The 27,047-nt window shown below is 51.1% G+C and overlaps 2 protein-coding genes across 11 annotated transcripts; one reads left to right on the top strand and one right to left on the bottom strand.

The window, feature by feature from the left end:
* Positions 1-51: 51 nt before the first annotated feature.
* Positions 52-17,649, top strand: LOC127382400 (ninein-like protein). Of its 10 annotated transcripts, none has more exons than XM_051613969.1 (17): positions 52-70; positions 1,243-1,303; positions 3,370-3,522; positions 3,804-3,933; positions 4,016-4,153; positions 4,429-4,567; positions 5,232-5,342; positions 5,973-6,062; positions 8,060-8,156; positions 8,647-8,789; positions 9,832-10,157; positions 12,535-12,642; positions 13,348-13,417; positions 14,567-14,818; positions 15,797-16,009; positions 16,802-16,918; positions 17,012-17,649. In XM_051613969.1, exons 4-17 carry the CDS (start codon positions 3,866-3,868, stop codon positions 17,198-17,200), a joined length of 2,061 nt encoding a protein of 686 aa, XP_051469929.1. In that variant the 5' UTR covers positions 52-70; positions 1,243-1,303; positions 3,370-3,522; positions 3,804-3,865; the 3' UTR covers positions 17,201-17,649. The 10 variants fall into 10 exon arrangements, with proteins under 10 accessions (XP_051469929.1, XP_051469928.1, XP_051469927.1 ...); XM_051613968.1 differs by lacking the exon at positions 52-70 and adding an exon at positions 375-673; XM_051613967.1 differs by lacking the exon at positions 52-70 and adding an exon at positions 375-1,019.
* A 1,520-nt stretch (positions 17,650-19,169) lies between these two features.
* On the bottom strand, positions 19,170-25,202 carry GINS1 (GINS complex subunit 1). Its single transcript, XM_051613977.1, has 7 exons — positions 25,088-25,202; positions 24,912-24,976; positions 24,742-24,837; positions 24,249-24,339; positions 23,603-23,719; positions 19,984-20,058; positions 19,170-19,702 (listed from the first exon to the last, which is right to left on the bottom strand). The coding sequence occupies exons 1-7, from the start codon at positions 25,160-25,162 to the stop codon at positions 19,634-19,636; spliced, it is 588 nt and encodes a 195-aa protein (XP_051469937.1). The 5' UTR covers positions 25,163-25,202; the 3' UTR covers positions 19,170-19,633.
* Between the last annotated feature and the right edge of the window lie 1,845 nt (positions 25,203-27,047).

Genomic DNA, 27,047 nt, shown 5'->3' with positions numbered 1-27,047 from the left:
GCGTGCGCATGCGCGGCGGGGCGGGCGGGTCCCCCGGGCGGGGCGTGCGCATGCGCGGCGGGGCGGGGCGGTGAGTGCGGGCCCGGGGTGCCGGGCCCGGGGCGGCCGGGGCCTGCTGCTGCTGCTCGGGGGAGCGGGAGCCCGGAGCGCGGGAGGGGCAGCCGTGCCGCCCCCTCCGGCCGGGCCTGGCTGTGGGCAGGCTGCGGTGTGGGCTGGCGGGCGGGCGTCTCCGCCGCCTGCGTGGCCTGCTGGCCTGGCATGGCCTGGCCTGGCGCGGCGCTGCGCGCCCTGCGTGCGACGCCCCGGATAAGGGCGGGCGGAGGGAGGTGGGGGTGCAGCGCCCTGCTTGGCGTGTTGCGGGAGGATGAGGCGGGTGGGCCCCGTCCTCTGGTCGCACGGGGGTGTGCTCCCCCTTGGGACGCCGCAGGTGCTGGTGTCTACACGCGCGGCCTGTCTTGCCCGTGCAGAGCCCACATCCAGGCCCGGGAAGGCCCCGGGCACTCGGGTTGGCTGGCGGTCGGACCCTGTTGCCTCTGCGGCGGGTTCCGGCGTGTCACAGGAGGGCTGGTAAACCGGAGCTCCAGACCAGTCAGTTGAACGAGGTTTAGAGTGTCACACCACAGAGACCAGAGGAGAATAACCCATCCTTTTCATCAGGCAGTGCCCTCTCCAGGTCTCCCTTTATGTCGTGCAAGCAGCTGGGATCTAGTTTTCACAGAGCTGCGTCTCTGGGTTTGCTGTTGGGCAGAGGATTTGGGTGTGGGCATACTGTACCCCATTATACTTCATTCCCATCTGGGATTTTAGCAGGATTTGCATCTTCATATTTTCCCCTTTTTTGTCTCCTCCAACAACGTTTTTTTCACCCTTGAACAGAGGGCAGATTTAACCATCCTCCCACCATGGGTACCCTGGGTGATTGGCTGATCTCTGAACAAACCCTTAAGCTTTTGTTGGAGAAGGCTCTCTTCTGCATGGCAGGGCAGTCGCCCGAGGCCTGGGCTAAAATGTTTGACATGGTAAATTGAAGCTGTTAAAAAACACAAACATTTCCAGTCCCAGCACGTCTGAGGGGGCCTGGGTGGGTCAGGCTGAGTTCTTCACATGGGTTGTTCCCATTCTGTTTGTGAACAGATAGGTCAGGAGCTGCATGTTTAAGCAGAACTGGCAGGTTTGCAGGGTGTGACTCCTGCCTTGGGACAGACTGTGGCTGATGCTCTTCCCTCATTTTTCTTATCACAGAACCTGAAGGCAAACAAAGAAAGCGATAACGCCTTTGTGATCCTGCCGGTGGAGACACACGGTATGATGGCCTACCTCCTCCCTGTGTGTAATGTATTGGCAAGCCATCAGGAGAGGACATGGTACAGAGCCTCTGGGATTTGTGGAGGAATGTAGAAGGGTGGCATGGTGCTAACATGCCTGGATTGAGTTTGTGGCAGGGGAATCATGCTGCTGGGTCCTTGTGTCAGTGGCGTTGGCTCTGTTTGCCCGTTGTCCTTGCAGGGATGAACACATACAGGGAGCTTGCTCCTCACAGTGCTGTTTCACAAGTAGATGTGGGGAGGCTGTTTTATGATGGCTGATGGGTGCTGGAGGCCTGACCTAGCCTTCATTTCCCATCGGGTGCCCAGCCCTTCCTTGTACATGGCTGAAGCTCAAGTCCAGGCCCTCTCAGAGGAGGTAGGTGCAGGAGACAAGCCTTTCCTCAGCCTGTGTTTGGCTGAAGGAAGTAGGTGAGCAGGGAGCTGGCTTGTTTAGAGAGGAATGGGAAGTGAGTTCTGGGCAGTGAATGTGTAGAGTCAAAGGAAGTGACTGTCAAAAGTAAGTTTTGCCTTCCCTAGATCACACTGGTCCTGAGCTGGCATCCCCCAGCACAGCTGCATTTCCTTGGAGATGCAGTTGGCTTTCCTCAGGAAGAAGGTGGTCTCTAGTGTCCGACTGAGGCAGGCTTAGGTGGGAATGGAACTCTGGAGGCAACTGGGCTAGTCCTCCTCACAGCAGGGCTGACTTTCAAGCTAGACCAAGTTGCTCAGCACTTGCCTCGTCTAGGTTTGACTGTCTCCTAGGATGGAGAGAGACCCCACAGCTTCTCTCGGCCTCTCCCAGGGCTGCAGTGCCCTCTGGAGGAAGAGTTTTTTCCTTATGTCCAGTCGCAGCTTCACTTGTTGCAGCTTGTCCTTTTGCTGTGTGTCTCTGCAAATAGCCTGCCATTTCCAAAATGAAATCACAGGGGGACTGTATCTCTTCAGGTTCCCAGAACAGACATGAGGCCTTAATCCTCCTTCTCTCCCAAAGCTGAAGCAGGTTTCAAGTGCTTCTTGTGCTTGTCTTGGGCTCACATTTCAGACTTGTGGAGATGAGTTTGTTTCTTTGTGTATGGAAGCAAAGCAGTGTTAATTTTCAAAGCGAGTTCTTTAGCTGTGTTCCATTTAGACAGTAAAAGAGTTGGGATTTATTTTAAGAAGCTGTTTGGATGATTTGAGCAGTGTGCCTGCTCAAACTCACCTGTGCCTGGTGAGTTTGTCTTCTCTTGTACTCATTTTTTGGGAACTCAAATTTATATTCACTAAGCTGGAGAAGGATGGAGGGAGAAGGGCGAGCTTTGAGGAACTGCTGTTTGGCTTGTTCAGCCACATGACCTCCTTTTTCCAAGGTACATCGATGTCTCTCCAGCAGCCAAAACTGTCAGCACTTCATGGGGTGAGCTGAAAGGCAGAAAGATTTCTCTGTAAGAAGAATCCTAGTTGATGGCCTTGATCTGCAGTTCCTTGGATGTGATTTCCATTAACTTTGGATAAGAAACCATAGGTCATTGCTTACACAGAAGAGTTAATTTGTGTTTGATGTTTCTGCAACACGCCGTGGGGAATGCAGACACAAATCCAGCTGGCACACAGAGGAAGGATTCTATGTCCATTTTCCTACAAATAAGGAGGCTGAAGAATGGGTTCTGCTTAGAACAATTCAGGCCAATATATTTCATTTCACATGGGGGTGATGTAATAGACATTAGTTGGGCATTTGAGTGTTGTGGCATGGGGAGAGTTTTCTACTTGTCAGTCAGTTATTGGGCATGGTCTAGGAGCTGCCTGAGTAGGAGCAAACCCTGTGCAGGTAGAGTGGGATGGTAGTACAGAACAACTGAGGGCTGTTGAGCCTCACCTTTTACAGGAGGGAGACGTATACATAGCCTGGCAGAGGGGAGAGATCACCCCAGTTCGTTGGCTTCAGGAGCACTAGCATTTCTGTATCCCTTGTGTAGAAATGTCCCTTTTTAGCGCATGGAGCAAGCTTCATCCACATTTTCTTTGTGTGATCTAAACCACTTTTGCTGCATGGACTGACTCTGCTGCTTGTTTTCCTCAGTGTCAGAAGAGAGTGTGCAAGGAAGCAGTCTGTCCCTCCAGCCAAGCTGCGTGGGCCCACATCTCTTCTCCAACATCTGCAGCATTAAATGTGTCAAGCCTGAAATTTTCATTGTCCTCTGAGCCCTGGAAGAACTTAGAGGAGGTTCTCAAGGTCTCTCGTGCTGCCTTTTCCAATGGTGGTGGGTGAAGTGAGCAGCAAGGCCTTTCAGCAAGCAGCCATCCAGGCTGGAAGGAGCGCTTGCAGTCAGGTTCATGGTGGGATGGCCACTCTAGGGCTGGTGAAAATCCAGGGTGGATGTGATCTAAGCATCTCCGTGAGATGGGGGTGGATCTCTGAAAGACTGGAGGGTGGTCAGATGGTGTTACAACAGGAGTCACGTTGGCACTGTTAGAAGTGGCAGAAAGTGATTTCAGTCAGTGCTGTCCTTGCAGAGACTGAGTAACCACACGGAGCAGGTGAGCCTGGAAGAACTGCACCTTTGGACAGCACACACATGGTCCCCAGGAGTAGGCTTCAGCGTGCAGCTGTCACCTCCTATGGATACAAACTGCAGTGCCTCAGGTAAGGGTGCTTCTCCTTGTGAGGAGGCCCCTTCTCTGGGTGTGTGGGATGTTTCTTAATGCATTGCCCACTGTGCCTGCAGGATCCAGGTGATGCAGATTGCCAGGGAGAGGGACAAGGCGAGGCTGGACTTGGAGAACGTGGAGAGACGCTGCCTGCAGCTTGGCAGGGAGTTGGACAAGCAGTACGTCGCTCTCGAGGTCACCCAGAGCAAGCTCAAGTAGGAGGGGTTCTTTTGGTGGGGAGGTGAAAATGTTTTTCCTATGGGTACCCACAGTCTCTCTCCTGTCCCGGTTTCCCCTTATGAGTCTCTGTCTTGTTTTGCCATTGTGTCAATGGCAGAGAAGACCCTGAAGACCTCACACTAAGGTCCCAGCATCCCTCTGACCAAGCTCTCCCCTCTTGCTTTGGGCATGGTGAGAAGGGGTGTTGGGACCTCCTGACCATCTGAGAACATGCTTTGAGTGCCCCAACCATGTCACTTTTTTTTCCCAGGGATGTTCATGCAGAAATAGAGGCAAAAGAGCTGCTTTTGCAGCAAGCAGTCAATCACCAAATGAAGCTGGAGGCTGATACACAGTTCCTCCAGGGCAAAGAGGCCAGCCTTCAAGGGAGACTGGACCACACAATGAAGGTAAGTAGAACTGCCCTGGGTGAAACAACTTCACTTCTTCAGAGGACACAAAAGCAGAGCTGGTGACAAAGATGGATGGTTTGTATTGCTCTTGCTGGGAAAGATAGGAGTTTTATATAGAGAAATCATCAGCCACATCCATGCTACTGAATTAAATACAGAGCTCATTCCCTTGCCATGACATTATTAAACCCCCATGTTGTCTCTTGGGAACGGTTTGGCCCTTGGTAAGACCTGAACACCTGTGGCCTAGGCTAAAATTGTGCCAGGGATCATACCAAAAGCACAGATGATGGTGTCTGCCTGCCTGGGATGTTCTCAGTGCTGTTCAGTGTGGAAGTACAGACAGAGACAGCTCAGGACTTGCTGCCTTTGTTGGCTGTGAGGGAAACCATAGTTTTATGAAGCAGGGGTAACGATGAGCCTGTGGGGCTTTCTAGTTCTTTGTCTGCAAAATATGCTCCTACATCTGTCCTTTGGAGAGATGAGCCCAGTCCATGTGGTGTGTATCAGGAGTGTACTGTCCAAAGCTGGGTCTCCTGCAAGCTGTGCTGTGTCCGGCAGGCTGATGTACCAGTTGTTTTACAGCTTCCTGCTGAAGGCCTGTGGCCAATGTGACGTGTGGATTTACAACATCAAGAGAGTCTTTTCCCTTTTCCTGCAGGAGAACACTCAGCTGCAAAACAAGGTCAGGGAGATGGCTGAGAAACTGGCGGCCTCTGAGGAGCTGGTGTTGGATCTGCAGAAGGAACTCAGCTGCCGTGTGAAGGACAAGGTAGCTTTTCTTCCTCCATTGCAGTTAATAGGAACTTTTCAGGAACTCATCAGAAGGTTGACACTTTTCTATGAAATCTTGCGTGTTTTGGGTCAGTTATTATGGTCTCCTTCTCTTTGAACTCTGCAGCACATTAATGACAACTTGGAAAGAAGAAAAAGCACTTAATTTAAGCTTTTCGAAGTTTGAAAAACAAGATGAGGAAAGTTAGGAAAGTTTACAATTGTAGAAAATGGTACAAATCTGCAGTCGTCAAGAGAGAACTTCAGAGTTTGGTTTCCAGAAATTAAAAGCTTTCTTTTTCACAAGTATTGAAACAAAGGTTAAGTTTTAGTGTCTTCCACTCCAACAAGGCACTTGGTAAAATGGGTCTGGGGAAAGAAATGAGTCTGATCTTGTTAGCCAGTTTGGAAAAGCTAGTCTGTCTGTAGTTTGATGTATCTCACACATGAAGAAAAATGTTTTTCCTCCTCTTTCTGCATCTGACCCATCCCACAGGTGTCAATAGGAACCTTCCATTGAATCTGTGGGTGCAGCACCATGACTCTGATGATTTAATAGAGCTTTTGCCTCTCCATTTGGGGAGCTGCTAATTTCCTTGATGAGAAGTGTTTCCCTCTGCTTGTGCAGCTGGGCCAGGTGGAGCCCGAGAGCCTAGAGCTCCTGAACCAGAGCGAGAGCTTTGCAGAGATTGTCCAGGAGTACGAGCAGCAGTGCCAGGTATGGGTCGGCAGTTCTCCAGCAATGCTGTCCAATGCTGTTGTGAAGGTACAGCTCTCATCAGCACATCTGTTGGGCACTTTGGCCTGCGGGGGAAAGGAAGGAGGCAGCTGATAGCAGTGTAGAGGGGAGATTCCTCTTGCTTTATCCTGTCCTGTGGCAGGAGGCAGGACACAACTGTGCCTCCAGTAGAGCAGTTTCCTTGCTCCTGCAGCCCTCCATGGGTTAGTTCCCTTGCTGGGATACTGCCAGGGGGGAGTAGGGCTGGGTCATAAATTCCTCCCTTTCTGCCACCCTGTGTCCGTGGGCCATTTTGTTTAGAAACCATGTAACTCTGTGTATAAGGACAGACCACACTGGGCTGTGTTGCATTTCTTCTCAAACGCAAGGAGAAAGGTGTTCTTTGGAAAGCATGTTATCAGCTAATTTCTTCTATCTTCTTGTTTTTCTTTCCTCTTTCTTGCCCCACTTTAACAACCCCTACAAAACTTGTTGCTGCTGGACTCTGCTAGAGAGTCAAGGTGAGCTTGTCCAGGTAGTTGGTGTGTGTGTGGTCCAGGAATTGGTGATGTGTGTGTTTTACCTCCTGCATGCCCTTCTGCCCAGAGCTTTGGGCTCTCTGGGCTGTGAGCACAGCCTCCATCTCCCTCCTCTCGTTTTTAAGTGACTTGTGTATCTTGCATGTTGTGAGTTGCTGGGTGCTCTGTGCCTTGGCTTCTGAGTCCTGTGCTTATTGCATTGCCCATCTGTTTCCAAGTGCTATGTGTGACTGTGGAGTAACACTGAGTAGAGATGGTGACTTCCCAAATCCCCCACCAGGGGCTGAAATCCACATTTTCAGCAAAGCCGTTTCATGGATGCAGCAGGCAGCCCCTCTAGAAGCTGTAATTAAAGGTGAACAGGCTGGTGTACTATCCAGCGCAGGTTGCTCCAGGTGGCACCAAAGAGTTGAAGATGCTCAGTGCTGCAGTTTTTCCTCCCTTGAGCAGCCCCAGAGTTCTCCATGAGACTGCAGATGAATGGAGGGGTTCAGCCTTCAGGCTTCATCTGCCCCTATGAAGGCACCGACTTGGCTTTATTCTTTACCCTTGTTGAATACTGTCGGCCCCCCACCTCCTCTGCTTTCCTGTTTAGAATGGAGATTAAACAAACTGAGTTTGCATTTGTCTAGATCTGTGCAATAATATTTATTATTTGAGATCTTTGGAAGTATCCTAGTTTATAATCTCTTGCAGCCCATCAGTTTCCTGTGTGACAGCATATGGGATATATTTTGATGTCTGCTCAAAGTGAGCAAGCTAATGTTGGCCCTGAGAAGCGATAAACTCCTATGCTGGACTCTGTGCTAAGCAGGCAGCAGAACCTGCTTCATGCTCTGCTTCCCATGGGATCAGCACCTTCTTGCCTCAGCTTATGCCTTCTGCAACCTAGAAATGTTCCCTTCCGGAGCCCTGTGGGACTTACTTCACCACAACTCCTGCTAGTGCTTTGTCTGCATAGTTGGCTAGCCCAGATGACCACAGGAATGTCTTGAAGATAAATGCAAACCTCTGGGCTGTGTAAAGGATTGTAGTGAGATCACAGTGTTTCCTGTCTGTTGGTCACTAGCATTGGTTTTGTTTAGGTGAGGAGGGGTCTCATGATGTCCAGCAATCTGAGGTGTCTGCAGAAGCCCATGGTATTGTGTCCTTTTGCATGCAGGGGTAGTTGCTTGTGGCTCTTCACGCTGTGCAGTGTCTAATGATGGTTTTTGTAATAGTGGTCACAGTAATTTGGGCTTGTATTTCTTCTCTGGCTCTTCCAAAATCTCTCCTCTGCCTGTCTGGGATGGAAGAAAAGGCCCCTGCCTTATTCTCTGACTGTGCTGGCAGGGAAAATCTCTGCTCTTCATGCTGCAAGAGACCCTGAGTACACATTGCTGCTGAGAGCTGGGGGTGCTTGGCCCCCTGCAGCCATGGGGAACTTTGTAGCCACATTGTGACCAGTCTCTGTTTCAGGTGCTGTGGGACCAGAATGGAATGCTGCAGAGGGAGCTGGAAAGGCTGCGTCTCCAGCTACAGGAGAGCAGGGCTGAGTGGGGGCTGCCAGCAGGAGGTAAAATGCAGGAGGGTTCTCTGTTTCTCCCATCTTAGCAAGAACAAAGTCCTTCTGGATCAGTTTCCATGGGAATGTGGGGCAGCTTGTCCCTGAGCTGCTGCTGCCAATTCTGGCACTGGGCAGCTAGAGGAGGAAAGAGGGGGGTGTTGGGTCACGAGGAAGAGGGAGATGGGGAGAAGGAGGCTCTTCCAACTTGAGAGCTGGTGATGGTGACCTGTGGGCTAGGCACCTGGGAATGAACACACAGATTTTCACTTTTGATAATGTTGAGAAAACACAATATAATAAAGAGGAAATAGCCCTGAAGTGTGGCTTGGGAGATTCAGATTGATCACTAGGAGAAAGCTTCTGGCCCAGAGAGGTCATGCAGACCTGGGACTGGTTGCCAGATAGATGGGGGATCTCCATCTTTTGGCATTGTATGCAATTGATTCAGTGAAGCTTCAGCCATCCTGATCAGTTCAGCCAGGCCTGTCCTGTCTTGTAGGCTTGCCCTCAAAGGGCTCCTCTCTGCCAGTGTGCTGCTCTCCCAGCCCTTTGGTTCCCACTTCTGCGTGCACAGAGATGCCACTCTCAATGGAGCAGCTCCAAGAGCAGCTGCAGGATATGAAGTTACAGCTGGAAACCAAGGTGAGGGGTACTGGGGGAGGTGGCCTTTTGGCACAACTGCTTGGTGAGCAGCCTTCTACAGCGTGGCTGATAGTGCATCTGCTCCAGGAGGATTGCTGGAGAATTCAGGCTGGGGAGCAAGGTGGTACCTGGTCTCTTTGCTGGAGTTACTGCGTGGGCTTCCCCAGCCTGTCTTAGCTGGTAGGAAGCTTTGAAGCCCTCACTGGCTGGCAAAGGCTTTATGGAAATCTCTGACACCTTGCAAAATGCTTGTGTGCATCTTGATCCTTATGGGGAACCATGATTAACTCTACTCAACATTGCTGTTGCGGTTAAACCAGTGACATGACCAAGTGGAGAAGCGGCCAGGTATTTTCTGAGGGCAGGGAGGAGTATCAGAGCCCAGTCTCTCTGCACTTGCTGCACCTGCTTGCCCTAAGGTAACAGCATGAACCCAGCCCTTGCTTCAGGCAGCAGTGAGTCGTCATGTGAGAAGCCTCAGTTTCCACCTTCATTCCTCCTTTTGCTGCTGAACTGAGAGGTCAGGGATGTTTGCTGTGTTTCCTTTGCAGCACTGCAACAGTCAATCCTAAACTGCCACACAGGTGACATTTCAAGGAGCACAAAGATGCTTGCAGATCTTCACACTCCTGCCTTTGTGCTTATCAAATCTTGGAGCTTCTAGTGTTTACAGGGGAGCCATGGGGAGCAGCAGCTACTCACCACTGCATCTTGGAAAAGGGACCACTTTACAGGGTGTAGGAAGGCTATGAGGAGCAGTGGCAGATAATGCTCTGGCCTTTCCCTTCTCTCTGGGTTCCCTTGCAAACAAGGAAGATGGGGAGAGCTGTGCTGCTTGCTGGGAAGGACTGGGTCCCTCCAATATCTGCCTGTTAGAGGCTTCTGTCTGATACTGATTTGTTGTCCTGAGTTTAGCGTGGACCAGAACTGCCTGAAGAGTGTCTTCTGTTGAGAGTGACTAACGGGTAGATCTGAGTCAGAGCTATTGGAGAAGAGGAGAGCTCTCAGGTGCTAATATCCAAATCTTGTCTCCTCCCAACAGATAAACTATTATGAGGAGGAAATCAAGTTAATGAGGGAAAACTTTGAGAGAGAGAGGAAGGACAGTGAGGAAAGCTTCAAGGCTGAGATGGACAAAATGGAAGACCAGAAAAGAGACCTACAAGAAACAATTGCGAAGTACTGGGCTGTAATTGGTAGCATGAAACAGCAAAAATGTGCGTGGAGCCTACAGCTGGAGGAGAGCTTTGAGATGGAGCAGGCTAGAGTGGGACAACAGCACCCTGAAGATATTTACCATCCAGGGCAGCAGCTGGGCCAGCAGGGAGAAGAGCAGAGGACGCACCGCAGGGGCAGAAACAACCTGAGGTCTGGCACTGTTCTGTTTCTGGGGTAAAGTGGGAGAAAAGGGATGCATTCCCTGCTCATACCAGACTAGGTTGGGCTGATCTCTTGTGGGGCAGGAGAGCTGCTTTCATTTCAGAGAAAATCTGGGCAGTATTGCAGGGCTGCAGCTGTTTGAAGTGAGACATCTAAACTTCCTTTATATTAGTGCTTTTATTTGAAGACTTTAAGTGTCCCTGCATATTCTATAGGCTTGTCTCAGAGGCAGTGCCCAGCAAAGATTGCCTCTCAAAACAGGGAAATAAGAGAGCTTTCATCAGTGTTTTCTTATTATGCCTCTCTTTCTTGGTCCTTCAGCAAACCTGCCTCTACTTGCTAGATCATCACAATCTGCTGTCTTAAAAGCACAAAAAAATGGCTCAAATTTCTCTGTATAGCCAAAACAGACTGGCTTATGGGAGCTTAAGATTGTCACTGAATGATTTCCCCAATCTTCCCTTCCTGTGCTTGTGGTGCTAGTTCTGCAAACCTCCTCAGGCCCCAGAATGGCCTCGCAGAGGAAACTGGAGCTTTCAGAGTGGTTGGTAAACATCTGATGGATGAGTCTTTGTGCAGTGCAAAATGGTGTGGGAATTGTCTATAACATTGAAGTAATTGCCTTGACTTTGCAACGTGAAGAAAACTTCGCATTCCCTCTCCAGCAAAAGTATGGTCTGAGGCTGGCTGAGCTTTTAAAGCTGTTATCAAATCCAGGTCAGCAAAGTGGGTTTTATCTTTAGGAAAGATGCAGAAGTTGGGCATAATCAAGAGCTGTCACTGAGTGAATGTCAGCATGAGGACAGCTGTAAGGGTTTGCTGCAGCAACATTGGTGTGAGAAGAGGTGATTCCCAATGAGAAAGTCTCCAGATTTAGACCTGCAAGAGCAGTGTGCCTGGAAGAGGCATCAGTGGGAGTGGAAAGAAAAGCACATGATCTCTGCAAGGAAGCAGAGGCAGCTAAAGTTGGAATAGAAGGTAAATGGGGAACAAGTCAAGATGTGTGAGATGTCGGCTGTTGAGAAGAAAAAAAGCACCAGGATGACATGGGAATAATTTCAGTGATCATGGAGCTGAGGGCTCTGGTGTTGGAAGGGACAAGGTATCTGGTGAACTACCCTCTGGGGGGAAGGGAGAAGGTTCCCAAGACTCAGATGAGCTGGTAGACCAAAATCTCCTGTTGCAATCTCAGCACAGGGGGAACAGAGAAGAAATGAAAAATTATGGGATGCATGGGCCAGTTCAGACAGCGCAGATATCTGATTGCAGGAAGTGGCCTGCTCAATCTAGAAGCTGGAGCCAAAGCTGAAAGTATTTGGCAAGGAGAAATGAAATCCTGATAGACAAGGGGATGTACTTGGGAAGGAGGCAGAGAGAGCAAAGTTAAATGGTTTGCCTTCACACAGCAGCATGTCAGACATAGACTTGATCTGAAAGGCAAGAAGAGGAAAAAAAGCCCTGGGATACAGAATGGCACAACATCATACAAGGAAATATGACATTGAGGCTGTCAAAATGGAGTGGGAGAGGAAAAGGAGAAGGGTGAAACGATCTGATGCAGCTCAAAGATGGCATGCACTGCCTGTAGAATGAACCCAGAGCTTAAGAGAGTGGCAGATTTGAGCACAAAGACAGTTTGCAGAACTAATACAGTGCTGCTGCTGCAGCAAAAAGCAGATGTCTTGTGAAACACAAGGCTGCTTAAGAACATGATGGTGTAAGACTCTCTTCTAACAGCAGCTATGTTCTCTCTTGACACTGTAACAGCAGCTACGTTCTGTCTTGCTGTTCCCTGCATGTCTTTTACTACCCTTGGGAGTGTGGTGAGAGAGCTGGGATGTGCTCACGTGGCTGTGGCTGAGGATGCACTTGTCTCCTCTGCTTTGTACAGCTGTATGTGGGTGTTGGAGATATCACAGGAAGAACAGCATGTGAATCCTGATGCAAAACTGACTTAGAAAGCAGCTTCTGTGAGGAGTGTCCTGCCAAACAGAGGCAGGAAATGCCACACAGCCCATGCATTAGTCCTCAATTGCTTCCTTGGAGAAGAGAGGAAGAACTTGCCCACTCTTTGAAAGGCCTGAAAATAATTCCAGCCATCTGGAAGCCACTTGAATTCAGGGTCTGATGCTCTTTGTCCTTATTCCCCTTTATTTCCCATCTCTTGAAGATGATCTTCTTATCTACCAATGTATTTTCATTGTCCTGACATGTCTTGTGAGTTACTGGATGGTTGTTTCTCAGATTTCTTTAGTTCTTGTTGTCCTTGCAAATCAAATGGGAACAGAGCAGGGAGCCAGTGTAAGATGCCAAGAGCAAACTGGGCTTTTGCATGGTTTTCTCACTCTGTTCTCTTTCCCTGCAGGGGAGAGCTGTGCTGGCTGCTGGAGGAGAACAGCTTGCTGAAAAGTCAACTTGAGAGACTCCAGCAAGAGCTGAGGCTAGCAAAGGAGAAGGGCACTGAACACAAAGAGTAAGGGAGGAGCCAGCTGTGGAAGGCTGGCTAATGGGTGGATAGATAATGCTTTTAAAAGGAACAGCCACCCAGGTGCATTTAGCAGATTTCAGCTGGCTCAACCTGCCTTGTTTTCTCATTTCTGAGCAAGCCAGCACTCTCACATCCTTCCATGCAAAAGCAGCCAGTGCTGGGATGGACTTGGACAGCCAAAGGCTTGAGCAGTCCGGAGCACAGGCTCTGGATCTGGATTTGGAGAATGCTGTGGGGATGGGTATGCTGAGGGAGGAAAGGATAGTCTTCTTCACCACACTAACCTTTTGGCTAGTGACCTGCTGCTGCCTTAGAAAGCTTGAGGTAGGTACTGAGTTCACCAGTACTGAGACATAAATCCAAGGAGAGCCAGGTTTCTGGTGCAGATGGTCCCACAAGTCTGCTAAGCTGGCTCTCTCACTGTTTTTCATCCCCTGTTTTTTAGGCCTCAGACAATCTTGCGGGACTTTGGATGTCCCCATCTGTCTGCCCTGGGCTGGGTCACCTACTGGGGCAGAGATACCTGACCCACTCCTGAATCAATCTGGGGCCATATCCGTTTTGGCCTGGCTGTGCATCATGTTGCAGGCCAAAACCATATGTGTGACTCCCTGAAACAGTGCCCTTCTCTGGGGGGATGTGGTTTGCTGCTCTCTGGCCTCAAATGGATAATTTCCCTCTCCCTGACAGGAAGCACACCAGTGAGTTGGGCAGAGAGAAGGTGGAGGAGCTGGCTGAAATAGCAGAGTTAAAAGCATCGGTAAGAGGCTGATGAGCTGACTAGCTGAAGGATTTAGGAGGACAAAAACTGCACGTGCTCATAGAGAACAAGAATGTTTGTTTCAAACATTCACACTCTTGTCTTGTTTTGAAGAACCAGCTTCCTTTAATAGCTTGTCAAATAGGCAAAATATGTGTGACAAAAGCCAGTGAAGGTCTTGCAGAGTGTTGCTACAAAATCTCTAATGAGGTTGTCTTTACCTACTTGTACTTTTTCTCCCAGAGGTTTTGCTCACTCCCAGTCTCAAACCCACATGCTCATAAACCTTTGGACATGTGCACACACAAGGCCTGGCCAAGATGGCTTGTGTGCAACATGGATGAGGGTTGCAGGCTGTTAGTTCCTTACCCTGTTCCTGGGATTCCTCATGACTGGGAATCTTTGACATATCTTTTGTACTCTTTGGGGCCATCAGCTGCAGCAGGGTGGCCTTTACTAGCCTTACTGGTATTGGCTCCATTAACCTTCAGCCACAAATCCACTGCCCATTCTCTGCTTTTCCTCCTTTGGAGGAAATCTGTGTTGGTTGCCCATTTTCCTGGGAGGCTAGCAGAGGAATGGGATTGGGAGTGTGTTTCCACCCTGCTGTTGGATGCAGGCTTTCTGCTGACATATTATCTGTGCTGTGTCCTGGTCAGAGCACGGACCAGAAACTGCACCTTGCTCAGCTTGACTGCTGGGGGACAGTGTCCTAGGAGCAAGGTCTGGGGGATGGTGCCTTTTAGTGTTAATGCAGGCTGCTCTTGTAGCCCTTTCTCTGCTCTTTTGTCTGGTACTTTCTCACAGACACATTCCCATTCATACTGTATTCTTACCAACCTTAATATTTCTGTTACACATCTGTACAGTTGTGTCGTTCCCCCTGATTTCCCTAGTGACCTCCTCCAGGACTATCACCTGTGTGGGTTTTATTACCCAGGAATGCTGTGCTTGTACCCAGTCACTGGGCTTTAGTTGGGCTGAGAAAAGGGAGCACTTCTCCTGAGTGCCTGCAGTGCCCTGCAGTGACAGTGCTGTTCCTGGGTGGGAATCCAGTAGGAACATCAGGGGACAGATTAAGTCTCTCTTGCCTCTCTTCCCACTCTAAGCCTCTGTGCATGAATTGTTTTTTTTCTCAACCTTTTCCAGAGTGAGAAGAACAAGGGGGAGGTCTCCCACCTGAATGTGAAGATGCATCAGCTGGGCTGTGAACTCAATGAGCACACAGGCAGCCATGGGACTGGCTGTGGCACTGTCCAGCTGCAGAGCCAGAGGCTTATGGAGGCTGAGTGGCCACGAGGAGCAGAGACAGCCACAAGGTTGGAGCACCACCAGCACCATGCAGCACACTGGATGGAGACAGAGCTGCTCCGTCAGCAACTCAAGGCCTCACAGGACAAGGTGGGTGTCACTTGGTGGCAGGGTGGCATGCTACTGAGTGCTCCCTGTGATGTTGATATTGCCCTGCTCAGAGCTGAAAAGACTGTCCTTTTTCTCTCCCTCCCACTCACATATGTCTGAAGCCAGTTCAGGGGCAGCTTGGGATGGGTCCTTGCTTGCAGCTGCCCCTAAGGTGTCCCCTCTGTCCTTGCCTGGTGCAGGCTGGCTGGGCATAGGAGATGGGAGGAGGTGGCTCACAGGAGCTTTGTTTCCCCATGGCTTAGCTGACTGAGGAGCTAGGGGAGTGGCAGGATCATGTAAGGGCTGGGCAGGGATGGCAGGAGCGATGTAGGTTGTGTCTGAGGGCAAGGGAACGAGGTGATCAGAGCAGGGAAACAAGGACCACTAGGGTAAAGGAAAGACAATGTGAAAAACCTCAAAATGTGTTAATATCCCTATCCTGCCTTCTACTCTGGGAACATGCTTAGGGACTGGCTTTCCAGGGTACAGCTTGCTCATGCTAGTCACCCCTCAGTAGCCCTAGGGCAAAGCTGGATTAGACCTGTTTCTCAGTATCAGGTTTGCCCTTTGCTGGTGGCAGGAAGTAGAGGACATGTAGTACAGGCAGGGAATGAAGCTCTAGCTGGTCTGGAATCTAAGAACACAGGCCAGCAGACCCCTCTGCCTCCTGCTATTGCAGCCCTTGGTGCTAGGAATCCTCCCAGAGGATCCCTCCATCAGCTCCTGCTCCTCACTGCTCAACAAGGGGTCCCTGTTTCTCCTCTGGCAGCTGTCAGTGCTTTCCATCCCTGGCTTTGTAGGCTGCCCACCAAGCACCACTCCCATGGTCCTGCCACTTTGCTGTTGCTTTGCTGGTGTGAGAGCTACGGAGGGGGCTGAGGGTGTGTCTTAATCTCTCCCCTCACCTGCAGCATGCTCTGGGTCTGTCCCATTGCTGGCACAAAGATGCAACCAGCTATCAGCCTTTCTGTGTTACAGCTCTTGGAAGCCAAGGCAAGCCTGAGCCTGGCCCAGACTCAGCATGCTCTGCAGTTGAAGCAGGCCAAGGCCCAGATGAACAACATGGTGCCAAAGAAACAGTTTGAGCAGCTGCAAAAGAGCTTGAGACAGGAACAGTGCAAGGCTCAGCAGCTCCAGGAAAACATCCACCTGCAGGCTGAGCAGACATGCAGGCAGCTGGTCAGGACCCAGGTAAGCAAGGAACTGTGGGAACTCAGTCAAGGGTACCTGGGCAGGAGCACTGCCAGCTTAGAAGGCAGCTGTGGTTGAAGGCACCAGAGGTTTGGGTTGAAGATGCTATTTATCAAAAGTCCATGTGGAAAATGCACTTGATCTTAAAATTCAGCAGAAATTTTCATTCCTTATGAACCCAGTCACAGTCATGCAAACAGGAGCCCTCCGCGTTCTAATCCACCTACTCCAGACCAGATACCTTGTGCCTAGAGGAGCAGGAATTATGCAGGGAAACACTGCTGGCTCAGGCTGGGTAAAAAATGTTTGAGCCCTCCAAATAGAGATGTAGCCTGCAGCAGGCCAGGCGGGCAACAAGGCAATGTTTTTTTGTGATGCTGTTCTTTGTTTCAGGAAACTAACCTGGGCAAAGATGGAGCAAATTATAACCTAAGGAATTAAAATGAGCAGACACAAAAACTGCACCCAAGGAAACTATTGTCTTTTCCTTGGCTTTTCTGGACACAGCTGAGAGAGGGAAGGTCATTGGCTTGTTTTTATAGAAACATTGATGGGGAATCTGTGCCTTGTCTTGAAACTGGTTGGTGCTGACCTAGGGAAGGTTGTACTGCTTTAAGACACTCGTCCCACTGCACTTTGCATCCTGTACCACCTCCACTGATCCTCTCATGCTCTCCTTCAGGTACTATTAAGGTCTGTGAGTGGAGCCCTGGAAAAATGCATGTTCCAGAATTGCCAGGGGCCAGGTGAGTGCTGGGACAACCCAATGTTAGGCTTTGTTACCCGCTGCAGGAGGAACATGAGCGTCTGCTGCAGGCAGCTGTAGAGCAGGCAGAGGGACTGGAGCACAATCTGAGGAGTGCTGAAGCTGCACTGGCAGAGAGGGTAGCTCAGCTCAAAGATGCCCAGGTGAGTGCAAGAGGGGTTAGTGCTGCAAGTCCTTGCCTGGCCAGGACCCCTGTGTGGGGATATTGAACCTTAAGCCTCCCACCCCTGCTGTAGGCCCAGCTCTCCCGGAACAAACTGCTGATTGAAGACCTCCGTGAGGAGAATAGGGGGCTTGCAGTGGCCCTGCAGGTGGCTGAGCTGAAGCGGAAGAGCATGGAGGAGAAGAATCAGCTGTTGGAGGAGCAAGCCTCAGCTCTGAAGCAGCTAATTGGAAAAATCACGCCAGCATCTCTGAATGGGTGATGGGGCACCCACTGTGGCAGCCCTGCCTCTGGCCAGTGTCTGTGCGGTATAGAAAGGGAGGTAGAGCTGGGCTGGGAAATCAGCCTTGTCCTCCCTGGTCTTGCCAGGATTTTCCTGGGTAGAAAGTCGAAAATGGAGAAACCAGAGTCCTTTCAGGAAGTTGGTTCTGTGGATAGCTGAATGTTTCTACTGAAAGCACTAATTTTGGTGCTTTTCATAGTGGCCAGAGAGTGCTGTTTGAAGTCAGGTCTGTCTCAGGGCAGCCATCCCTGCATTGCAACATAAGCCTGCACCCTGGCAGCATGTTTGGTGGTGGTGTGGATGTTCCTTCTCTGCAGAGGGTTGCTGATGGGGCCATGCTGTTATGGCTGGAAAGCCAGGGCAGGAGGGCTTGCAGGTTCCTGTGTCTGGAAAGCTGTGGCATTAAAATGTTTGCATTTGGCACCTCCTGCCATCTCCAGCTTGCTCTGTATTTCAGTAGCCTCCCCGAACTGTTGCTGAATTTTTATTCCCTCTGCAGCTCCTCTTAGGCTCTAGGAGACTCTGGCCCTCCTAAAGCCTGAGCCTGGGATCCAAACAAATCTGTTGCGGGTTCTTGCCTCTGCAGTGAGCAGGACAGAGGGGCTGAGGGAAGAGGCTTCTTTACATGTGAGCCTCCAAGGCTTGGGGCAGGGTTGGTGGCTCCTACTCAGCACTGCACTTCTTCAAAGGAGACCAAGATACATGGTAAGTTAATTGTGTCATCTTGCCTTCCCTGTAGGCCTTCACACACTGGCAGTGGATACTGCTCTTGCCAAAATAAGTTGTCTTAAAGGCCACAAAGCCAACTATTCACATCAACAAATAACCAAATTTATTAATCTGCCCAGGGTATTACCCTCTGCATTGTCGCAGTACCCCTGCCTTGTTCTGTGCAGAGCAGAGAATATTTACATGGGGCTGTGGCTGCCACTAGCTGTGAAAGGACTCCTAGGATTTTGAGGGCTATGGAGACTACTGTACAAGAGAGACTAGACCAGCCTGACTGGATCAGGGTGCAAAAGCAGAGGCTGGACAAAGTCAGTACAAAGAATAGGGCTTAAGAGTACCTCAAGCTGTTGTTGGTTCAGGAACGAAAGGGCATAAACTGGCCGTGAGCTGAAACTCAGCTACTGTCTTCAAGTCCTAGTCTGCCAGGGCAGGAGTTCCCCAACCATGGGGCAGTGCCAGATGGCTGGAGGCTGTGACTGAGGAGGCTTCCTTGGTCTAGGGTGCTTTTTCTGCCCTGGTGAATGACAGCTGAGGCTCCCGTTTGCCTTGGAGGCAGCCCTGATTACAAGGGTCATGAGGCAATCTTGGCTATTACAAGGAGGGAAGCCCTGCAGATGTTAGCTTGGGGAGGTTCCTTGGATGGGACTGGGACAGCAATGCAGTAATGCCCCAAGCATTTATCCTGTTCCTTTATCCTTCCCAAAGTATTTGCTTTTTGGCTCCTGTCAGAGATGGGGGCTAGGCAAACCTCTGGTCTGTTTTTGGACGTGCTGTATTTCAGCTACTACTCAAGAGCGAGCAGCTCCATTAGGAAAACCAGACAAGGAGAGCCTCTCTTCAGCCTTGCTCTGGTTTTGTTCTAACTTGAATCCTTAAAAAACTCTGCTCCCTTTCCCACCCCAAAGAGCCCCTTGGCCCTGCCAGACCAGTGCTCGGATAGGGAACTCTTCCTAGAGGAACAGAAGCACAGCTCAAGCATGCTGGGAGAAACCTTGGCCAGGCCCATGCCCCAGACTGCAGTTTTCATTCACTCAGCATCTTAAGAAACAGTATCTGTAGACCTCTGATGGGGGAGACAAGGCTTCACATCTAACCTTAGACAGAAGCTTGTGCAGCCTCATCTGACACTTGGAGCAGCTCTACCAAGACACCTAAATAACCAGGTGAGCTGTGCCCTGCAGGGTCAATATGGGTTAGGTCAGAGAGCCAAGTCAGAGAGTTTAACAAACACAATATTTATTCTTGAAAAACACTAAATTGAAGGCTGAAGCAGTTCTTTATTTTGCAATGATGGAGCTGTCCTGGCTCCTGGAGCCCAGCTGCTTCGTCTCTTACTCCCACATGTGTAGTTGTAAACAAAGAACTGCTCCAAATAACTATGCATTCTCAAAACCTTTTTGTAGCAGAGGGGCTTGGATAAAACCCCCTCCCCATTCCCTGTTCCAATTCCTCCCTCCACTATGCTGGATTCCTAGGATTGCTACATTACCAGTATGCACCCTTTGGTCATGAAGAGCTGGCCAGTATGGTTTGCATACTTTTTATCAGGGCTGATCTTCATGTCAGGTATGAAAGGCCATTAAGAGGAGTGGCAAGGTGTCCACTGCAGAAATGTTGAGGTGCTTAAGTCTTGCACATCCACCACAGTTCAGTCTCCATTGTGGTCCCTCCTGCCCTGCATGCTTATGACAGAATGTGCTCAAGGACTCCTTGTCTGATCAACTGCTCGCATTTCCAGCGGGGTAAAAAGTGCTGCACAGAAAAAGAGACAAACTTTGCTTGAAACCCAGGCAGACTGGAATTGTTGCTGCACATAACTAGCCCTGCTTGTTGTGCTGTACACCTGCTGCATGGTGGTGCAAGACCAGGCAGAGCTGAACCACAGTCCTGGGCATGCAGGCAGCTTGTAGCATGTGCAGGGAGCCCTGTGTGCAGGAACTGTGACAGGCTGTGAAGCTGGGATAAGCAGGGGAGTATCAGGGAGTGGAAAGGAAGTAAGAAGAGAACAGACCACACACTCTTGTCACGGATACCTGGCTATTCTTCTTCAACAGGACAGTGGTACCATCATCAATCTCAAATTCTCCATAGTCTCTTAAACACCGCACCTGCAGAGTTTAAACACAACTCTCAGATGATCACATCTCACATAGGAAACATCACTGCTGACTTTACAACACATGCCCCAGAACTGTAAGTAGGGACACATTTCTACATGCCTGCTGGAGCCTCAGTACAGTGAAGACCTGGAAATACAGGACTGTACCAGGCCTGGGACAAGAAACATGCGGAAGCAGACCAGCCCAACCCTCCACAGACTAGAGGAACAGCAGCACAGGAGACAGGGTCTGGGGAAAAGCAACAGTGTTTCCAGAAGAACCTCCGCACACACATCCCAGAAAATAACAATCTGTTAAGAGTGAAGTTGTCTTAGGGAGCAGGTTGATTGTCAGTACATGTTCTTTCAAAGAGAACATCAGCTACTTCCTGATTTCTCACATGCTCTTACTTTATTCCATCAATTGTGTAAAATCATAGAATGGTTTGGGTTGGAAGAGACCTTAACATTAATCTAGTTCCAACCCACCTGCATGGGCAGGGACACCTCCCACTAGACCAGGTTGCTCAAAGCTCCGTCCAACCTGCCCTTGACAGCTTCCAGTGATGGGGTGTTGTGGTTTGGGCCCAACATGACCACAAAGGAACAGCCCCATGACCACTCACTCAACTTCCCCTCCCACACACACACACACTCTGGGATGAGGAGGACAAAGCTCATGGGTTGAGACAAAGGACAAGGAGGGTTCTTCACTGATTAAGGTCCTGGGCAAAACAGACTCAACTTGGGCAAAAAAATAAATTTCACACTAATCAAACACAGGACACAGACAACACAAAGAGCAGGGCTTGCATATGTTACCCCACCCCTCTCTTCTTCCCCGGCCCAAATCACTTTGTTCCCGGTTTCTCTCCCTCCTTCCCCCCAGCGGCACAGGGGGACAGGGGATGGGGTTTAGAGTCAGTTCACGGGCTGGTGGTTCCTGCTGCTCCTTCCTCCTCAGGAAGAATTCCTCACAGTCCTCCCCTGCTTCTCCCATGGGAGAGAGTCCTCCACGAACCTCTCCTTCATGAGTCCTTCCCATGAGGTCCAGATCTGCTCCAGCCTGGGCTTCCCAGAGTCATGGGCTGCTTTGGGAACAAACTCCCCTGGCACCAGGGTCTTCCAAAACTCTGCAATTGGAGTCTGCAGGCAGCAAATCCACTAGCCAAAACATCCAAGTCCAGTGGCCAAGTTCACCCCTCCTGGCACCTTCAGGGAATGTTCCACCATGTTCCTCCATGAGTGCAGGAGGACAGCTGCCATCTTGCCATGGGTTGCAGGGAAACTTCTGCTTTGGCACCTTCTTCCTCACCAATCACGGGCACAGCTCTCCTTCCCCTCCTTCTCTGCTCAGGTGTTATATGAGTTCTTTCACATGTTAATCACTGGGGCGCATCTATTGTCTCTTTACTGGCTCCTTGGCTGGTTTTGGAGTGAGGTGAGCTGCTGTTTCTTACTGGAGCCACTCCTGTGGCCCTTCCCCTGCTACCAAAAACCCCACCAGACCAAACCAGAACATGGGGCCTCCGCAGCTTCTCTGGAAAACCTGTGACAGTGTCTAACCACTCTCATAGTGAAGAATTTCTTCATAATGTCTAACCTAAATCTGCCCTCTTCCAGTTTTGATCCATTACCCCTTGTCCTCTCACTACAAGCCCTTGTAAAAAGCCGCTCCCCAGCTTTCCTGTAGCCCCTTCAGGTACTGGAAGGGCACTATAAGGTCTCCCGGGAGCCTTCTCTTCTCCAGGCTGAAGAACTCCAAGTCTCATGCCTGGACAGCCTGTCTTCCTAGCAGAGGTGCTCCAGCCCTTTTAGCATCTTTGTGGCCCTCCTCTGGACTCACTCCAAGAGCTCCATATCTTTCTTATGTTGGGGGCTACAGAACTGGACACAGTACTCCAAGTGGGGGTCTCACAAGAGCCAAGTAGAAGGGGAGAGAATCCCCTCCCTTGACCTACTGGCCACATTTCTTTTGATGCAGACCAGGACACAGTTGGCTTTCTGGGCTGCGAGCACAAATTGCCAGCTCGTGCTGAGCTTCTTGTCCAGCATCACCCCTAAGTCCTTCTCCTCTGGGCTGTTGATCCATCCTCCACCTAACCTGTATTTGTGTTTGGGATTGCCTTGACACAAGTGAAGGACCTTGCACTTGGCTTTGTTGAACTTCATTAGGTGGGCACACTCTCAAGCCTATCAAGGTCCTTCTGGATGACGTTCCTTCCCTCCAGGGTGTCAAACACACTGCACAGTTTGGTGTCATCAGGAAACTTGCTGAGGGTGCGCTCAATGCCACTGTCCATGTTGCTGACAAAGATGTTAAATAGCACTGGTCCAAGTACCAACCCCTGAGGAAGGGCAGTGGCCACTGGTGTCCATCTGGACATTGAGCCGTTGATCACAACTCTCTGAATGTGACCATCCAGCCAGTTCTTTACCCAACAAGTAGTCCATCCATGGAATCTGTTATTGTTCCAGTTTCAATACCAGGATGTCGTGCAGAACAGTACTGAATGCTTTGCACAGGTCTAGGTAGGTGACATCAGTTGCTCTCCCTTTGTCCGCTAATGCTGTGACACCACTGTAAAAGGCTAGTAAATCTGTCGGACAGGAACTGCCCTTAGTGAAACCATATTGGCTACTACCAGTCACCTCTTTATTTTCCACGTGCCGTAGCAGAGCCCTCAGGAGGATCTGCTCCACCATCTTGCTGGGCACAGAGGTGAGACTGACTGGCCTGTAGTTCCCTGGGTCTTCCTTTTTTCCCCTTTTTGAAAATGGGGGTTATGTTTCCCCTTTTCCAGTCAGTAGGAATTTCTCCATGTCTCCAGGTTGCCATGGCTTCTCAGATATGATGGACAGAGGCTTTGCAACTTCATCAGCCAGTTCTTTCAGGAGCTGCAGATGGATCCTGTTGGGTCCCATGGACTTGTGTGCCTTCAGGTTCCTTAAATGGTCTTGAACCTGCTCTTGTACAGTGAGGAGATCTTCCTTCTCCCAGTCCCTCCCTTTGCCTTCTGCAACTTGGGCAGTGTGGCTTGAGCCCTTGTCCAGGCTACCTGTCCCTGCTTCCACCCTCTGTAGGCTTTTTTTTTTTTTTAGATTTAACTGTGTCTGGTAGCTCCTTGCTCATCCACACAGGCCTCCTGGCATTCCTGCCTGCCTCTAGTCTCATCTATCAGAGTCCATTTAAAATAACAAAGAAAACCAGTTAAGAAACCTTAACATGTGAACGAGGTTTCCAGACTATCTGAGAGTTGGTGAAGTTTCTCCAAAATGCTGCAGAAACTTGGGATTCAGACCACTCCCCCCACCACACCCAATTCTCTGCAGACTAGAACTGCCATCATTCAAAATACCCTCAGTAGAAGAGGGAGTAAAACACTGGCAGGCAGTGTTAAATGTAGAGGCCTCTGCAAGCTTTGGTGCTCTCAAATGCTCTGCTTAATGACCTTCTGACTTGGGATGGGGGTGAAATTCTCTAAAAAAAAAAATAAATAAAAAATGGTTGGGCAATATTTTGTTCACAGACATACCACCAATCTTGTACTTACTTCTATGTACAGGCTCTTAGGAGGTTTTAAGTCCTGTGTAAGGTCCAGCCCCTCCTCTCCTCCTACTGATCTCATGTAGGTAGCCAGAGACTTCTTGTACCGATTGAACCACTCCACCTGTGGACATCAACAGCCATCCCTCATGCAAAGCCAAACAGCTAATGCTGAAAGACAGGGCCCTGGTGAGTGAGATCTACTTTATCTGTGCTGTCAGACCCCTGTTCCCAAGAGTTTTTGTGCCAGGTAAAGGTGAACGCAAGCTCTTCTAAAGGGAAAATCTGCCCCAGAGCCAGAGCAATCTGGATTTAGGGTAGGTAGGACACGTGCTGCTTATGTTAGCAGCGCTGTACCTTGGTCTAGGGGTGGCATTTGAGAGCAGCACGTGAAGACTTAATTCTGCTGGCTGCGAGTCTGACGTGGTGAAGGCTACCTGATCCTTAAAAGTGCCACGCATCACCTGCACTCAGTATCCATTGGGACTGTACCCACAGACAATGAACAAACAAATCTGTACGTACAGAAAGGTGCATTAAGCGTCATGTTTATAGCGGAGGAATTCTACCCTGTTTTGACTCTGCTCAATAGATAACTTATTAAAGAGGAATAAAGGGAAAGAGGGGAAGGATTTCAGACAAGGCTGACTCACTTCCTCAGCTGACATGTGAAACTGGATGGCGTTTGGCAGGACGCTGCCATACTCCCACCTCAAGGCTCGGATCCTCAACAACCGGTCGTACCTAAGGGGAGAAGAAACGAGGGGCAAGACCAGCACCTTGGCTGAGGCAAGTGCTGGCAACGTCCCCCGGCAACACTGGCGGCCCAGCCTGCCCCACAGCCGAGAGCAAAAAACGTGGGTCATTCCACCTGCCTGCCTTTCACGGATGTGCTTCCGGGCCTATCTAGTAAGGACAGCTTGTAAAGACCAGGAGGAAACGAGCTGTCCGGAGGTAACAGCACTGCCCACAAGGAGACTGCCGCACCTCTTCCCTGGGCCCGGAGTCCCAGCACCCAGCGCCCGGGAACCCCGACTCTCGGGGGGCTGCGCCCCTGGGCCGGCCAGGACGAGCAGACAGACACTTCGTGCCCCCCGGGGGGTCGCGGCAGCCCCCACCCCCGCCTCCCCCGGCCCCACTCCTCACAGGTAGGCCAGGAGGCAGCGCTGGTTTCGGAGCAGGCAGCAGTGCCGGAACCGGATGAGGAAAATCAGGTCTGTCCGCCCCGACTTCGCTTCGGACCTGGAAGAGAAGGAGGCGCGTTCCGGAGGTCCGGACCGGCTGGGCGGCACCGCCCTGGGCTCCGCGGGACTCACACGTCTGCCTGGTTCCGCTCGTACAGCGCCCGCATCTCCTCCAGCGCCTGCCGCAGCCCCTCCGCCTGCAACACCGGACAGACCCGTGAGCGCGGCCGCACCCGGGGGCCCGCCCCGCTCCCCCCGGCCCCGCTCCCCCCGGCCCGGCCCGGCCCGGCCCGGCCCGGCCCGCTCACACGGAAGGGCGGCAGGTGCCCGCCGGCCGCGCGGTGCAGCTCCCGCACCAGCCCCGCCGCGCGCTCCCCCGCCATCCCGCGCGCGGGAAAGCCCGGCGCGCCGCGGCCAATGGCGGCACCGCCCGCCCCGCCCCGCCCCGCCCCCCGTGCGTGCGCCGAGTTGCGCCGGGTCTCGGCGGCCCTGGCGCCGCGGCGGGGCTGGGGGGGGGATCGCCCGCAGCTGAGGGCTGGAAGTGCGGAGAGCGGGGCCGGGGCAGCCCGCCGGCGGGTTGGTTTGCCTCTGCCCTGCCCAGCGCCTTGCAGCGGTGAACCCCGCGGTCCTGGGGCCTCCCGGAGCAGCCCTGGCCCGGGCAGGGCAGGCAGCGCTGCCACCACCTTGGGCGTGGCCTGGAGACCTCGGTGGGACTGGGCGGAGGCAAGCACCAACCTTGCAGCAGGGCAGGACGAGTCCAGCTCGTCCCCTCTCCTCACCCGCTCCTGTCTGCAGGCTTATTTTGAAATTTCCTGTTTCTAGCTTTCCTTTAACCTCCCACCCCTCTAGGTCAACAGTGGCAGGAGCAGCAATTGGAAGGTTCCCACCTGGCCTTGGCTTGGAGCAGGGCTAACCCCGTTCTAGGTCACGTCTGCTGTGGGGAAGTTGTGTACCCATCCCTGCCATCGAGGGTGGCCTCTTGCACACCCAAGGCTGTACAAGCCCCTGCGGAGGGACTGCACGGAATGTGAGCTGTGCCAGCAGAGCCGAGGACGTGGCAGTTCAAAATGAGGGTGAGGGAGGTCCAGTGTCCGGATGCCACTGAAAGCTGTGAGGGTCTCTTCCTCTCCTGCCAGCTGGGACTGAGCCCGTGGCTTCCAGATGGTGCCTTTCAGCAGCAGTGATGAGAGCAAGGAATGGGGGGCGGTACCACAGACACTGTTGGGGTCACAGCGAGAGCCCCAAATGGATAAGGCAAAAATGAGCATTTTTACCCTCCACTTAAAACCCCGACAAACAAGCAAGTAACCAAAAATGAGTGCCTGTAGCAAAACTGGTTTAACCCTTCCTTTTTTTTTGGTCTTCTCTGGGGTGCTGCGCAGAACTCTTTGACAACGTCCTCCTCCCTGTACTATCCCAGCCCTTCCTGGTGCATCTCTCTTTTGCCAGCAGCATCCTTCAAACCTGAAGCTTGCCAGAAGAAAAAGTGAGGTGTATTTCTGGATGGACAGGAACATTTTTAGCACTCAAAAGGTTGATCTGGAAAGGGAATGAATGACCCAGGATCATGGCTTGTTGTGCTCCAGGAGTTTACTTCCCTGACTGTGTGTTTTGATGATTGCTAGACATAAAAAATGACCAGTTTTTCATACAGCAGAGATATGCAGTTTTGGTCAAAAACTGGAGTAGGGAGAGCACAGGGAGGCTTTTACACCATAATTGAGACACCTCAGTACAGTTTTGTATGCCTGAAACATTTATGCTGCTTATCTTTCGGGTGATGTGGCACCTGTACAACTGAGCAAAGGACCATGGCTTGTTCTGACAAGAGTATTTTAATACTCTCAACAGCTGTTTTATTTGGCATTTTAGGCATGGAGGGAAAATGCTCAGAAATACTCTGGTCAGCTGAGAGCCAGGGATGGGCTTCTGGGGGGTCTCTTCCCCAAACAGACCTGTTTGTTGGCTGCACAGTGCTGCAGCCAAGAGGCACAGCAGTGGGGAGGACAAGAGAAGTAACATGGTAGGGCTGGTGAACTTCACTGCCGGAGGTGTTGGGTCAATCCTTGTCCTTGTGCTGCCATCAAACCAGATTTGTGCCTAAGTTTTACTGCTACCGTCAGCAGTGCAGCACATTTTCCAAAGGATCTGAACTGTTGGTGTCTGGAGGTACTGGTGTCTGGTTGGGGAGCACATGGCTCTTAGCCAGCTGTGAAGTACCATGATCCCATGGCTGCAAACCAAAGCTAGAAAAAAAAATGACACTTA

Source organism: Apus apus, chromosome 3 (genome assembly GCF_020740795.1).
Source record: "Apus apus isolate bApuApu2 chromosome 3, bApuApu2.pri.cur, whole genome shotgun sequence".
Classification (NCBI taxonomy): domain Eukaryota; kingdom Metazoa; phylum Chordata; class Aves; order Apodiformes; family Apodidae; genus Apus; species Apus apus.
Note: the sequence above shows the minus strand (reverse complement) of the source record. Positions and strands in the feature narration are given on the sequence as shown.

What these genes read in the sequence shown, in the direction of transcription:
- GINS1 (XM_051613977.1), bottom strand. Translation starts at nt 25,162, where the DNA reads ATGGCGGGGGAGCGCGCGGCGGGGCTGGTGCGGGAGCTGCACCGCGCG. An exon ending in CGCTGCCTCCTGGCCTACCT is followed by an intron (nt 24,340 to 24,741) that starts GTGAGGAGTGGG and finishes TTCTCCCCTTAG; the next exon opens with GTACGACCGGTTGTTGAGGA. An exon ending in TGTTGAAGAAGAATAGCCAG is followed by an intron (nt 19,703 to 19,983) that starts GTATCCGTGACA and finishes TTTTCTGTGCAG; the next exon opens with CACTTTTTACCCCGCTGGAA.
- LOC127382400 (XM_051613969.1), top strand. Translation starts at nt 3,866, where the DNA reads ATGGTCCCCAGGAGTAGGCTTCAGCGTGCAGCTGTCACCTCCTATGGA. An exon ending in AGTTACAGCTGGAAACCAAG is followed by an intron (nt 8,790 to 9,831) that starts GTGAGGGGTACT and finishes TCCTCCCAACAG; the next exon opens with ATAAACTATTATGAGGAGGA. An exon ending in GGCAGCTGGTCAGGACCCAG is followed by an intron (nt 16,010 to 16,801) that starts GTAAGCAAGGAA and finishes TACCCGCTGCAG; the next exon opens with GAGGAACATGAGCGTCTGCT.